The sequence below is a fragment of the Neophocaena asiaeorientalis genome, unplaced genomic scaffold (assembly GCF_003031525.2).
Source record: "Neophocaena asiaeorientalis asiaeorientalis breed wild unplaced genomic scaffold, Neophocaena_asiaeorientalis_V1.1 scaffold142, whole genome shotgun sequence".
Taxonomy (NCBI): Eukaryota; Metazoa; Chordata; class Mammalia; order Artiodactyla; family Phocoenidae; genus Neophocaena; species Neophocaena asiaeorientalis.
In genome coordinates, this window is record NW_020174563.1 from 3,543,171 (window position 1) to 3,555,991 (window position 12,821).

The 12,821-nt window shown below is 43.2% G+C and overlaps 1 protein-coding gene across 1 annotated transcript in view; it reads right to left on the reverse strand.

Moving 5' to 3' along the window:
• GATA6 (GATA binding protein 6) overlaps positions 1-12,821 on the reverse strand; it is a 30,215-nt gene that overhangs the window by 15,138 nt on the left and 2,256 nt on the right. Inside the window, exons 3-7 of the mRNA XM_024757921.1 lie at positions 12,644-12,821; positions 8,173-8,339; positions 3,650-3,775; positions 2,464-2,551; positions 2,268-2,371 (exon numbers count right to left, since the gene is read on the reverse strand). Of these exons, the coding sequence (XP_024613689.1) occupies positions 2,268-2,371; positions 2,464-2,551; positions 3,650-3,775; positions 8,173-8,339; positions 12,644-12,821 (663 nt within the window). The remainder of the gene's footprint in view (positions 1-2,267; positions 2,372-2,463; positions 2,552-3,649; positions 3,776-8,172; positions 8,340-12,643) is intronic.

Consider the following 12,821-nt stretch of genomic DNA (forward strand, 5'->3'; position numbering starts at 1 on the left):
GAAAAGCTGTCAGGAAGCACTTCTGAGGCCACCTGGGCTCGGAGAACTGCCCACCCCTGGGTCTGCAACTCACACCGCTGGTTCCCACAGAGGCTGCCCGGGCTCCGGGAGTGATGGGGAGGGTGCAGCAAAAGACCTTGTAAGGAACTGCTCTCCAACTCCCCCAATCTCCGAAGTACTTTTTAAAATATATTTTTTTAATACTAAAATTGCTTTGCCTCCTGGCCTCTGGTAGTAAACTGAGGCTTTCATCCGACGGCACTGGCCGACGAGCCTCCCCTGGCATGCTGGGTCCCAAGTGAGAGACAGATGCAGGGACACCAAAGCCGCCGTGGGACTAGCTGCTGGACTCCCGAGGTCCTTCTTCCAGACAAGTCCGGGCCTGACCCTGTCACTGCCTTTGCACTGTTCCTCCCCTGGAGGGCAAAATTGATTGGACTTGCAAATAGCCAGTTTTGAAATTTTACATCACAAAACCACAAGGGCAAAACAGACTCCGCCCACTAAGGTTCCAAAGCCCATTGTTGGGCAAAAATCTCTATTTCTGTGCCATTTATCATTCAAATTTAGCTTTTGCCATGCTAAGCTTGGACTGTAGCACCAACAAAAGTGAGTTGGAGCTGGCAGCAATCCACTTTTTAGCCTGGAGAGGCAGATACTGAGGCTGAAACCCTAGCTGATCCCTCAACGCTTCAGAAAACCAGAACATCCTTTCTCCTGATTTAAGCCGCATAATTGCTTCTGAGGACTTAGGGCACAATAAAGGGTATTTTAAAATAATATTGACCTTTTCATTTCCTCACAACTTCTATTTACCACTTTAGACCCTTGAAGTTACATCTTGCCCTCCTGTAAAAAAAAAAGTCATTCACCAGAGTTCACCTTTATAAAGGCTAGAAACGTTCTTTAAGAATATGTGTCTGCAACAAACAAAAACAGCAGAAAGGCTTTTTCCCTTTGGAAACTCTGAACAAACTTCTTGTTCATTAAAGAAAAAGAGTCCAAGAGAGTTTGAATTGGAGGAGTCAAAGAAAAATATCAAACATACCTTTAAGCAGTTAACAACTTTTTTTTAAATTTTTGTTTGTTTAAGCCAGTAAAAATACCAGCTCCGTGGTTCCTGGTTCAAAGACAACTCAAGGGCAGTAGTTTCAATTTCACCTGTGGCGGTTGTTCAAAAACACAAATTTCCAAGCCCCACCCCCAGAGACGCTGACTCAGAAAATCCAGGGTGGAGCCCAGGAATCTGTAGTATTTCAAAGTACCCCAAATAAAGCAAAATTAAATGTAGAAAAGAATTACTAAGTAGGAATTTTAATGCTAATGTTTCGCCCTAAACCAGTCTCAGTGTAATCCTCACCCGGGGCTGTGAAATGCTGCCGCACAGGTCGGGCCCTGGATCTCTGAGGACCAGGGTGCGGCCCGGTCATTTTTAAAGGGCATTCCAGGTAAATTTGGGAAACACTAGGGTTGGAAAGTGCTCTTCATTTGAGAAAACCTGAGTTTCAATTACAGCTTTACTGAAACGAAGTCTGTGATCTTCACAAAGACCCAGGCACCCTTGTCCTCAGGGGCGCGAAATCACACACAAACCGAACTGCTCACAGGCTGATCACCAGGCTGAAATAAGCCTGGGTACAATCAAGGTGCATTAGAAGATGGCGAAGCTGCCCAGCCCAGCAGAGGACTGTTAGGTGAAGATCAGCGAACACAGCAGCACATCACATGACTCATTGTGATGAGCTTTGCTCTGGGTAGATGATTTTTTTTTTTAATGTAAAGAAGGAAGAGAAGAAAAAAGGCTGGAGTTGATAAGATAAGCAAAAGCAATTTAAATGCCATGGGCACTGGGATATATAAAACCACTGAGCTGGTACTTTTCCTGATCTACATTAGAAATATATAATACATGTATATACATTTCTACTGTATATACATGTACATATATATATATATAAACTCAGATAAAAACCTGGAAATAAAACAATTTAAAGCACTTCAAACCAAAACTTCTTGCCTTTACTTGGGTTAATTTAACCATAAAGAAATGATGTGGATCTTAATTAAGAGGTTTGTAAAGTACTTAAGTTTGTCATTTTGTTGACATTTAAATGTAATTTCCTCTAAAAACTATTCTTAGGTATCAGCTAACAAAACTGAACTGTTGGTTTAGATTATTGTACTACCAGATAAGATAAAATTTGAGATAATATACCGGGAGAGCAACCCACTAGCTTAGAAGGAGTCTATACTGTTTTAACACTTACCCCTGAGGCTGTCGGTTGTGTCGTAGGGGAAGTATTTTTGCTGCAGTCATCTGAGTTAGAAGAGGTGGAAGTTGGAGTCATGGGAACAGAAGTATTGCTATTACCTGCAACAGTCAAAATTAACCACATAAGTATACATATACTCTGCTAAGTTTGGCAAATACCTGACAGTCAAATAGTATTTTGTTATATTTACCGGAGCAAGCTTTTGACTTATTTATGTTCTTAGGTTTTCGTTTCCTCGTTTGAATTCCCTCTTTTTTCATAGCAAGCGGTCGAGGCACCTAAAAATTGTTCACATAGGCCATGAGTTTATGAAGAAAAACCAAACTAACTAAAGACCCAACCTCAGTACTGAAAGCCCTCATTTAAAAGAACTTCGCATAAATGCCAATCCAATTTTTACATACACTTCGAACTGCATAAAGACTACACTTTCCCCATCAAATGCAGAGATTCCTCCAGAAAAAAAAATAGGGAGGGTGATTTGCCAGGGAGAACTTACTCCTTCAACTTAATGTTTATTGTTTTAAACAACTTCAATTACAGAGTAAAACCACTGAATACATTCAGTGTAAAAACACTGAATACACACAAGAAAAATAAATATTTTTATTTCAAAGAGATCATGTATTCTTCTCCCTACATATACCAAGGATAATTTTCTTTTTAAAATTGACATATATCTTGCGCTATCCTTAAAATGTAGAATCTAACTATAGCTATCAAATATAGCTATTCCTCTTTTGTATAAATGTATTTGATTGCATTCACATTTTTTAAGCTATAAACTAGTTAGTGTGAATTTCTAGTTGGTTCCATGCTTTTTTTTCTTTTTAAGTGTACAGTTTTTTAACATATACACACTACTATATACAAAATAGATAACCAACAAGGACCTACTGTATAGCACAGGGAACTATACTCAATATTTTGTAATAACCTATGAGGGAAAAGAATCTGAAAAAGAATACATATATATTATACGTATATAATATATATATTATACACACACATATGTATCACTGAATCACTGTGCTGTACACCTGAAACTAACAAGAACATTATAAATCAACTATACTTTGACTTTACAGCTTTTTTTTTAAAGCTTACTACCATCTTATAAATTCTAAAACACACTTTCCCACATTTTAGTATTTTTAAAATTGGGATGTCTTACTATGGATTTGTGTGACAGTTTAATTGGCAGTATTTTTTGTTTCTTAAAGTTTCTATTATAATTAACAGGACCCTCGAGTCAGAGGTACATATAGAAAATCAGATTTTTCACTTTTATGCCCTCTCCTTTGCTGATTTTTTAAACTGAAACTATGTACAAACAAGACACTGAACGTGTATACACATGAGAGTAGGTGGCGCACCCCATGGAGTTTCATGTAGAGTCCACAAGCATTGCACACAGGTTCACCCTCGGCGTTTCTGCGCCACAAAGTGGTGGTTGTGGTGTGACAGTTGGCACAGGACAATCCAAGCCGGCGGGAGGAAGGCTAGAAAGCAGCACAAGAATGTAAGTGTACAGATATGTACAGATATGTGATTTTTATGCATATGTTACATACATCAATGTATCACGTCCCTGCCATCAACAAGCATGTACCTGGTTATTATAAATAAGAGGTCCCTTGAGAAAAAAACCTTGACGTGTAATTAGGTTGACCTTCCTGGACCAAAGTGTGCTCCATCCAATACATAAGATTGATTTGCTCCAGCCCATTAGCATAGATTAAAGCAGTCACAATGCTGGCCAATGCCTGCACTCACTGTTGTCAGACGGCTGAGACACAAGAGTAAAGAAATGAGTTTTTCTGTGCCCCCTCCTCTGGAATTCTGCTCGCACAAGGGAAACCAAGCTTCCCGGACAAGAAACGTTTTCTATCTGTGTGTATTGTCAGAGGCTCTGGCAGACCTGGTCCCAAATGAGGAAATTGTTCATTGAGGAGAAACTTCTAGATTTTTTTCTCTTTTTAAAAGATGTTCTAGGGGACTTCCCTGGTGGCACGGTGGTTAAGAATCCGCTTGCCAGTGCAGGGGACACGGGTTCAAGCCCTGGTCCGGGAAGATCTCACATGCCGTGGAGCAACTAAGCCCGTGTGCCACAGCTAACTGAGCCTGCGCTCTAGAGCCCGCAAGCCACAGCTACTGAAACCCGCGTGCCTAGAGCCCGCGCTCTGCAACAAGAGAAGCCGTTGCAATGAGAAGCCCGCGCCCCGCAACGAAGAGTAGCCCCCGCTCACCACAACTAGAGAAAGCCCGACTGCAGCAACAAAGACCCAATGCAGCCAAAAATAAATAAATAAAATAAATAAATGTGTTAAAAAAAAAAAAGAAATGCAGTCACAAACCACCTGCCAACATGTTAAGTGGCTTTGGGGAGTCTCTGCTTCACCTGAAAACTGAGATATTGATCTATTTCTCAGATATGTGCAAAGGAATAAACCAGAAACTGCAGAAGGGTCTATATATATTCACAGAAATGGATTTTGGAAAATGTACAAAAATTTTGGAAAGAAATATATTTTAATACATCTCATTAATTATCATCATGACTGCCTATTGCATGAATTTTTGTATTAACCATTTTACAAAGGATTAGCAAATTTTACAACATTGTGTTAGTGCTGGCATTGTCTTATATATGGTGATGCTGCTATATTTTATTTAGCCTGTCAATATAGTACTCAACTTTTGTTCATACCAAGGGTTAAATTTATCAGAAGAGGCCAACAGTCTGTCACTCTGATTTCTATGTTCCCTTTTATACCCATAACATCCTTATATGGAATTTATTTCCTCTAAATTATTATGTGTGAATTATAAAGAGGGGCTATTTAAGCTAGTATAAGTTCCTGCCTAGAATGACAAAAATCTAAGTTTGTTTTTAAATTACCTAGATAGGCAACTAAAACCCTGCTGTGATTTCAGTTAAACAAAAAAAAAAAAGCTATGGGGAAAATCCAGGGACCAAAGCAAGCTGAAAGACACAGAATTAGGGAAGTTGGTAACGATGATTAATTTAAGAAAAGAAGTAATAAAGAATGGACAACAAAAACACAGACTGAGCATTCACTGAATATTCAGACTAAAAGACAGAGAGTTCCAAAATCTTCATTGGCAAATTTAAAAGTTAAAATTGTATTTTACTTTTATAACTCACATCCTGTTGTATTGCTGTAGCATACTCTTTACAGACAAGTTGTAAAACCAAAGAGACACTGGGAAGCCTTTTAGTACTGCCACCTTTTAAAGAAATCAGTGCTAAGAAAGAATCAATTTGACATTTGGTTGAAATGAATGTTTGGCTAACAGAACTGTTTGAGAAATTGCTTTTAAAATGATGAAAACATAAAATCTTACACATCAGGGCTTTTTTTTTTCTTTATGGTTAAAATAAAATAATTTCCCAGAAGAGCACTCCTTTCTCTTCATAAATGTGAAATCAGTAAACTAGGGACAGGAAGTTTCATTTTATAAACAGGTCATTTATGACAGTTTCCAGTGGAATTTGGAGCCAGTGTGAGGCAAACTTATTATCAGAATTTGCCATTATAACAAAGAACTTTATGACTGTCAACTGCAGATCATAAGTGAAGCCAGTCCCCATAAACATGTGAAATGAAGGTGAGTGGGTTATAAAAGTTCCTGTAACAAGTGATCTCAGCTATATTCATCACTGACAAGGAATTCAAGTTACACCATAAATCTCTTATTTTGCAATGTATTACAAGTTCAAATTCAGTGATTGGTTCTGTACTGCTAGCTAAACAAACCTGGGTTCAACACTCTGAGAACTAACTAGATCCAGCAAAACAATAAATAAGAAGCCCACAAGGAGAACTAATTGATAGACACACCCTTCAACTGGTATCATTTATAACACATTTACCAAGCACATTGGCTGACCTTGGTCACTGCCAAGACACCTGCTACACAGAAGGAAAACTCATAGATTCAGAGATGTTAAAAACTGGGGTTTTTTCCTGTTAACAGTTATTTTTACTGGTAAGTGCACAAAACTAATGCCGCCATCTAAATATGGATGTTACTAGAGCAAATTTAAAATGCCACTAGAGGGCTTCCCTGGTGGCGCAGTGGTTGGGAGTCCGCCTGCCGATGCGGGGGACACGGGTTCGGGCCCTGGTCTGGGAGGATCCCACATGCAACTGGGCCCGTGAGGCACAACTGCTGGGCCTGCGCGTCTGGAGCCTGTGCCCCGCAACGGGAGAGGCCACGACAGTGAGAGGCCCGCGCACCGCGATGAAGGGTGGCCCCCGCTCGCCGCAACTAGAGAAAGCCCTTGCACAGAAACGAAGACCCAACACAGCCAAAAAAGTAAATAAATAAATAAATTTATTAAAAAAAAAAAAAAAAAAGCCCACTAGAACCTAAATTCTGCCAGTTTTTTTTGCTCAATCTTGAGAAAATGTTACCTTCTGGACTCAGCTCAATGCGCCTTTCCAAAAAAATAATAATCAGTTTCATTGTTCATACATTGGCTAATACATGAAAACAAGAAACTTCCTTGGAATATTTTCCGGCAGTACTTTTTCTTTTTAAATATGATGCATATAAGAAAAATGAAAACCACAGGGAGTCAGGCACTGAAGTTAAGGATGCCCTTTGAAGAAAAGTTTAACTGTGGGAGACTGTAACAAGTTTAAGGCACATACACTCATTAAATTAACCTCGGCCACTTTATTTTAAATGCATTAAAAACAAAACAACCATAAAACTAATTGCTTCTCTTTAAGGTGTCAGACTTACATTGTGATGCAATTTCACTCTAATCTATTTAACACAAACAACATGTGTAGCATTTGTTCCTGCTAATTAGAGTATAACAATTAAATAAATTACTTGGATACTTAAGATGTCTGGCATCTAACTGTAAAATATTTTACTTTAAAAGGTATTAGAGTATGAGTGCTTGGCTAAACAAATGTTAGCCTTACGGTGGGGCTTGTGAAAGCTTTCGTTTATTTTCTCCAGTCACTACAGCAGTAAATACCCTTTCCTTCTTAACAACACACAAGACAATAAGAGATTAATCCCTGAAGAAAATCAGAATTCCCACACTTTAATAAAACATAGTGAAATGTGTCGGGATGGTGAAAATCCTCTACTTGCAAAAAACATGCAGACTGCATTTTCTTCTCAAGTTCTATGTAGTTCCCTGAACAGCCACATTTCAAAATAACAAAGGTTAGAGTAAATAAATTTTTCACCCGACTCAAGGACAGTCCAAAAGACAGATGGAATTTGGAGCTAAAACTAGTCTGGCTCCGAGAAGAGGTGGAAGGGGCCCAGAGGTAGAAGGGACAGAGTCAAAGGGGTCCAGGAGGATGAGGCTGTGGGGAGAAAGGGACTGTGGGTTCGCTGTTGTCATATCCATTTGAGGGGGCATGTTACAAAGAAGCATGCTTTTTTTCAAGAATAAACTCCAAACCAGACCAAAGAGTCCACAGTGAAAATAAAAATCTCCTTCCTTCACCTGACCTGGGGCTGCAGCCTCCAGTTTTTCTCCCTGGAGGTTACTAACATTACTCATTCCTTGTATCTCCTTCCAAAACTATTTTAGTGCATTTACAAGTACATCTAGAGATTTGTAAATATAGGGAGTTTTGGTACTTTTAAAAGATGGTAGCACACTACACCATTATTTTTTTTTTTTTCCATTTAAGGACGTCAGTCTCCTTTCAGGACCTGCGCTCGTGGGCACTCAAACGACAGGAGAACCGGGCGTACCGCTGGGGCCGGCACTCGGCCCGCCCCGGGTGCCCCCGCGGGGACAGGTGCGGCCGGGCGGGGCCGGGCGGGAAGACCCCGACCCCAGGGGAAGAGCGCCGCTTGGGGCCGGGCTGCAGGGGAGGGCGGCGCTCGCACTCACCACGCGCTTCTGCGGCTTGATGAGGGGCCGGCTGAGGCCGTTCATCTTGCTGTAGAGGCCGCAGGCGTTGCACAGGTAGTGGCCGGTGCCGTCCCGCCGCCACAGTGGCGTCTGGATGGAGCCGCAGTTCACGCACTCGCGGCTCTCAGGCAGGTCCTCCAACAGGTCTGCGGGGACGAGAAGCCGGTGAGGTCCCGCCCGCCCGCCGGTCCGTCCGCCCGTCTCCGCGGGCCTCCCCGACACCCCAGCACCCCGAGCCGCCGTGCCGGCCTTCCCCACCGCTTTCTGCTCGGCGGCCCGGCGGGGAGCCGGCTGTTGATGTCATAGCGATCGACCTGTTGACCAACACTTTGTCCAATACTTCTGCACCCCTGGGCGCACCCAGTGCAAACCCCAGGGCAGTCGGAGACTGAGCTGGAAGCCCGGCCCGAATCATCTGCCTCCTGTCTCCAAGGACCTCAGAGTTGAGCCGTGGGGAGGTTGGTTTGGGTCCTCTGACCCCTTCTTTCCGGCTGTTCCCAAGCTTTTCAAAACTGAAATCCATCATAATTACAATATACCACTTGCCAAACCCCAGCAAGCCTTGCGATATTAACAATGATCACTGACCCCTGCCCTAACCCACAAATATCCCCGGACAAAGTGAGGCTGTCTTCTTTACGTCTATCTCAAGTTAACTTTTTGAAGGTATTTGCTATATCTACTACTCTTCGTTTTCCTCAGTAAAAAATAGACAAGTGAAATTAGAAATACTGTTCTTGGGCACTTTTGCCAATTAATTAGAAATTACTCAGGTCTCCTCAGGGGGCGGGGAAAGCACTAAAAGATTAATAAACACAGAGATAAATGTTAAGCTCGATTTTCATGCCACAAAGACCAAATACTAAAATATTATGATTTCAAAATGGGTCTTATTGCTTCAATCTACAAAACGTCTACAAATGGTTGATGCTTTACCAATTCAGAAAATTACTCGACCTGTCCCAATGCTAAATAAATTTTTTCCTATTTTCCTGCACTAAAAGTTCAACTTAGGTCATCTATTTAAATTATATTTGTCATTTGGCTACTTGGTTAGTTTTCCAGAGTTCACAATTAACCTAAACCTGCTAATTTACTCTAAAGAAGCCTTTAGAGTAAATGGTTTTAACATTTATTACTTCCCCTTGAATCAGTTAAATATGAATAATTATCTAAAATGAGGTTCTTATCAAGCACTTTTTAAATAGACTTTAAAATATCTCCAGTCTAGAGTTACTTATATTATAGAAAATTTAAATGTTACCATTTGGCTTTCTTTAAGGAGCATTTTTGAATCAGTTTTTAAAGTAAATAAACATTACACTTTAAAGTTTATTTGAAGAGTACGCTAGCAAGCCTCTCTATTCTTTGTGTTTCTATTCACGAGCAGCTTACAGCTTGTGTTTACCATCAACTTGTGTAAAGATATTTAAACGGGATTTGGACATACAGAAATCTTTCATTCCATTAATATTATTTACCCTGCAAAACAAGTCTCCTTCCTCCTCAAGAAATAAGTTTAAAAGAAACTAGCCTCCCACATAACTCGAGTTCAAAGTTGTCATGGGGATACTGCAACTTAGAACACATCACAAAGATTTATTCTTCTCCGCCCTAAAAGCTACTATTGACTACGGTAATCAGTAAAATGCTCAGGACTTCAAGGACACTGAAGTTAAACAAGGTATTTGTCTTTGTTGTTGACTTTAAAATGTTACCTATCAGAGCCCCTCTCCGTGGAGAATTGGGGCATTCCCTGGAGAACCCAGCCCTACGCCTGGCCTCCTTCTCCTGGGCTGGGAACAATAAAGACTCCCTGGAGAAGACAGTGTGAACGCCCCAGGTAAATCTCTTTAGTCAGCTGAAAACCCAGAGACAAAACTTAAAGTCTACTTTGGATAAATAAAATTTAGGAAGTTTGCTTATTTTTAACTAAATAAAATCTACAGCTCCCATTGCCTCCACACTTTTCCCCACTCCTCATTCAGCAGCTGCAATCCTATAACTAAAATAAGAAAAAGCTACTTTTTATAAATCATGAAATCTGATTGTGCTGGAAGCCCTCTCACCATTTCCCCCCAATTCATCCTCTGTCTCCTAACCTGACTGCTTTGGGTGGCCCTGGGCAGTGACAGACTCAGGGGAGAAGGGCAAGGCCAGTGAATGTCATCCCAGGACCGAGAATGGACCCAATTCAGCGGCAGCTTGTGAGGGCACTGGCCTCTGGAGACAGAACTCACCCCAAAACTCCCCACCAGCACCAGGGAGAGGTGAATGGAGCAGGTTCCCAGAGAACAGCCCCCTACTCCACCCCGCACTGTGCAGGTTGAGAAAGCTCAGTGCTCAGGTTTTAGCCCTGCCCATTTGCTCGAAAAAGAGTGCCTCCAAAAATGGTTTGTTTAAAAAAAAAAAAATCAAAGTGGAGAAGCAGAGAATCAGTTAGGAAGCTGGGAGGAGAGGTGCTGGGGGTCGAGGTCTCTCTAGCATGGAAACACCTGTAATGGACAAGCAAAGTTAGGGTCATTCATCTCCCCCACCCTCAGACTGGCTTATTCTCAGCAGCTTCCTGCCTTTAAAGACTCTTTATGCAAAAGCTGGGTGTTCCCAAACCCCTTTCCTTTTTTTTTGAAACATGCTCTGAGTCTACACAAGATTTTTCTAACTTTGCAGTGTTCTACCCAAAAAGGGAAAAAATTAGTGAAAGGATAGGCTAAGTTTAGATTGAAAAACTTACAACCTGTCTGTAATTGCACTCTACCACCTCTAAAAGGATTTTTCTCACAAAACCAATTACTTTAAACATCCAAAGACTCCGATTATGTCTTTTGGACTGCTTCTCTGTCCTGTGTAATGCTGGAAGAGGGCAAAGGGAAACGGAGGTCACGCTAAGGTGCGTCGCCAATCAGGCAGAGCTGCCTCCTACCCAGCTCACACAACCTTTCGGATTCCCTGCTGGATCCTTGACTGACAGAAACCTCACAGCCTAACCACCACCCCCTTCCATCCTTTGAAGATCCTTCTCCCTGTCTCTCTGCTCCCGGGAGCCAGATGTGGGTCCCTAATGCAGCAGGAAGGGTGACAGGGCTCTGTGGTCTCAAGTCTCCAAACTTCAACAGGGCCCTCCCCACCGCCCCACTCTACACACAGACCATAAAGATGGTCTCCAGGACCAGCTTTGCAAGGAGAGGAGAGGGGATTTTCAGCCCAATGTTACTGAGAGAGGGCAATTCAAATAAGATCCTTCACACCTTCAGGCCACTAGCATTCCCAGGCTGTCTCTGAACACAAGGCTGTTAGTGCCTCACTTGACCCTCACTAATTAGGGTCCCTAAAAGACTTGCTGTCCCTAAGTGAAGGGCTCTCCCGCAAAGCCCAGACCTGGGGCCTGAGAGCGCCAGGTAGGGTACCTTAGGCTGATGTGCCTCCTTGTCCTTGCCACTTCTTGACTCCCACAGCTCCCCTCAAAGAAACAACGGCCAAAAAAAGCCCATTATTTTGTCTTAGGAGACTGTCAGGTTATATCAAACAGGTTAAATACAAAGAGAGACCTCTGAAAGCACGAAAAAGGACCCAGAATGCTGAAGCTGAGGAAAGAAGCCAACGTGCCACTGTCAGGCCAGACAACAGTTCACACCCTCCCTTGTCATTGAAGAACAGGACAAACACTCTTCAAGATGTGGGGCATTTGCAGGAATTTTGACAATTGTGTTTTCCCAGTTCACTCCAAACTGCCCCCAGACACTGGAATGGAAAGCATGAGTGGGATTGGAAACTGAAAATTTGTTGGCCTGGGTTCCGGAGGAAGAATAGGCGTGAGTGCTCCTGGATCCCTGGTCCCAGCCTGGGGGACGCAGGCGGGAACAACAGCACGACACCCCGCCGGCCTGCTGATGCCAAGCAAAAGGGCCCCGGCACCAGCCTTCCCTCCGGACAGTCACAAGGCTGACCTCTCTTCTTGCCCTCTCACTGAGGGTCAGGGAGATGCCAACTAGGTCCTTTTCCACCATGGACCTCTTTAAACACTCTCGCTGAGGGAAACACACGCAGCTCCCGACCTTGGGAGAGTTGAATTGGGTGTGACTGTGTGTATTGGACGAGAGGGTGAATCGCATGCCCAACACGCTCCTACAGTTACCCTCCAAATGGACTCTCACGCTTCCACCCAGGCAAACTGGAGTCTGCGACCAAGTTCAGGCCCTGTCCGTTCCCTCCTGGGCTCATTTTTTTCCAACTGCCCACTCCAGTCACTATCCATCAAGTCCCTGGACCTCCTCCCAGACACTGAGGCATATCTGCTCATCTAGTCTCTCTCGTTCAAAACAGAAGCACCACAACAACGCGGTCAGACTCCGGGCACCCAGGCAGGAATGCCCTGGAAACAGGGCCCAAGTCAAGTAGCTACTCTACACCCCCTCGCGTCCCGACTCCCATGCCGCGGCGCGACCCTTACCTGCGCTGGGGCCCCGTGGCACAGGGAGCGGGGCTCCGGCGCGGCTCTGCAGGCTGTGAAGCACCGGGGTCTCGAAGGGTCCGGCGGGCCAGGCGGGCGTCAGCGGTGCACCCACGTAGGGCGAGTAGGCGCTCGGGTGGTGGTGATGATGGTGGTGGTACGTCCCGTTCAGCGGCCG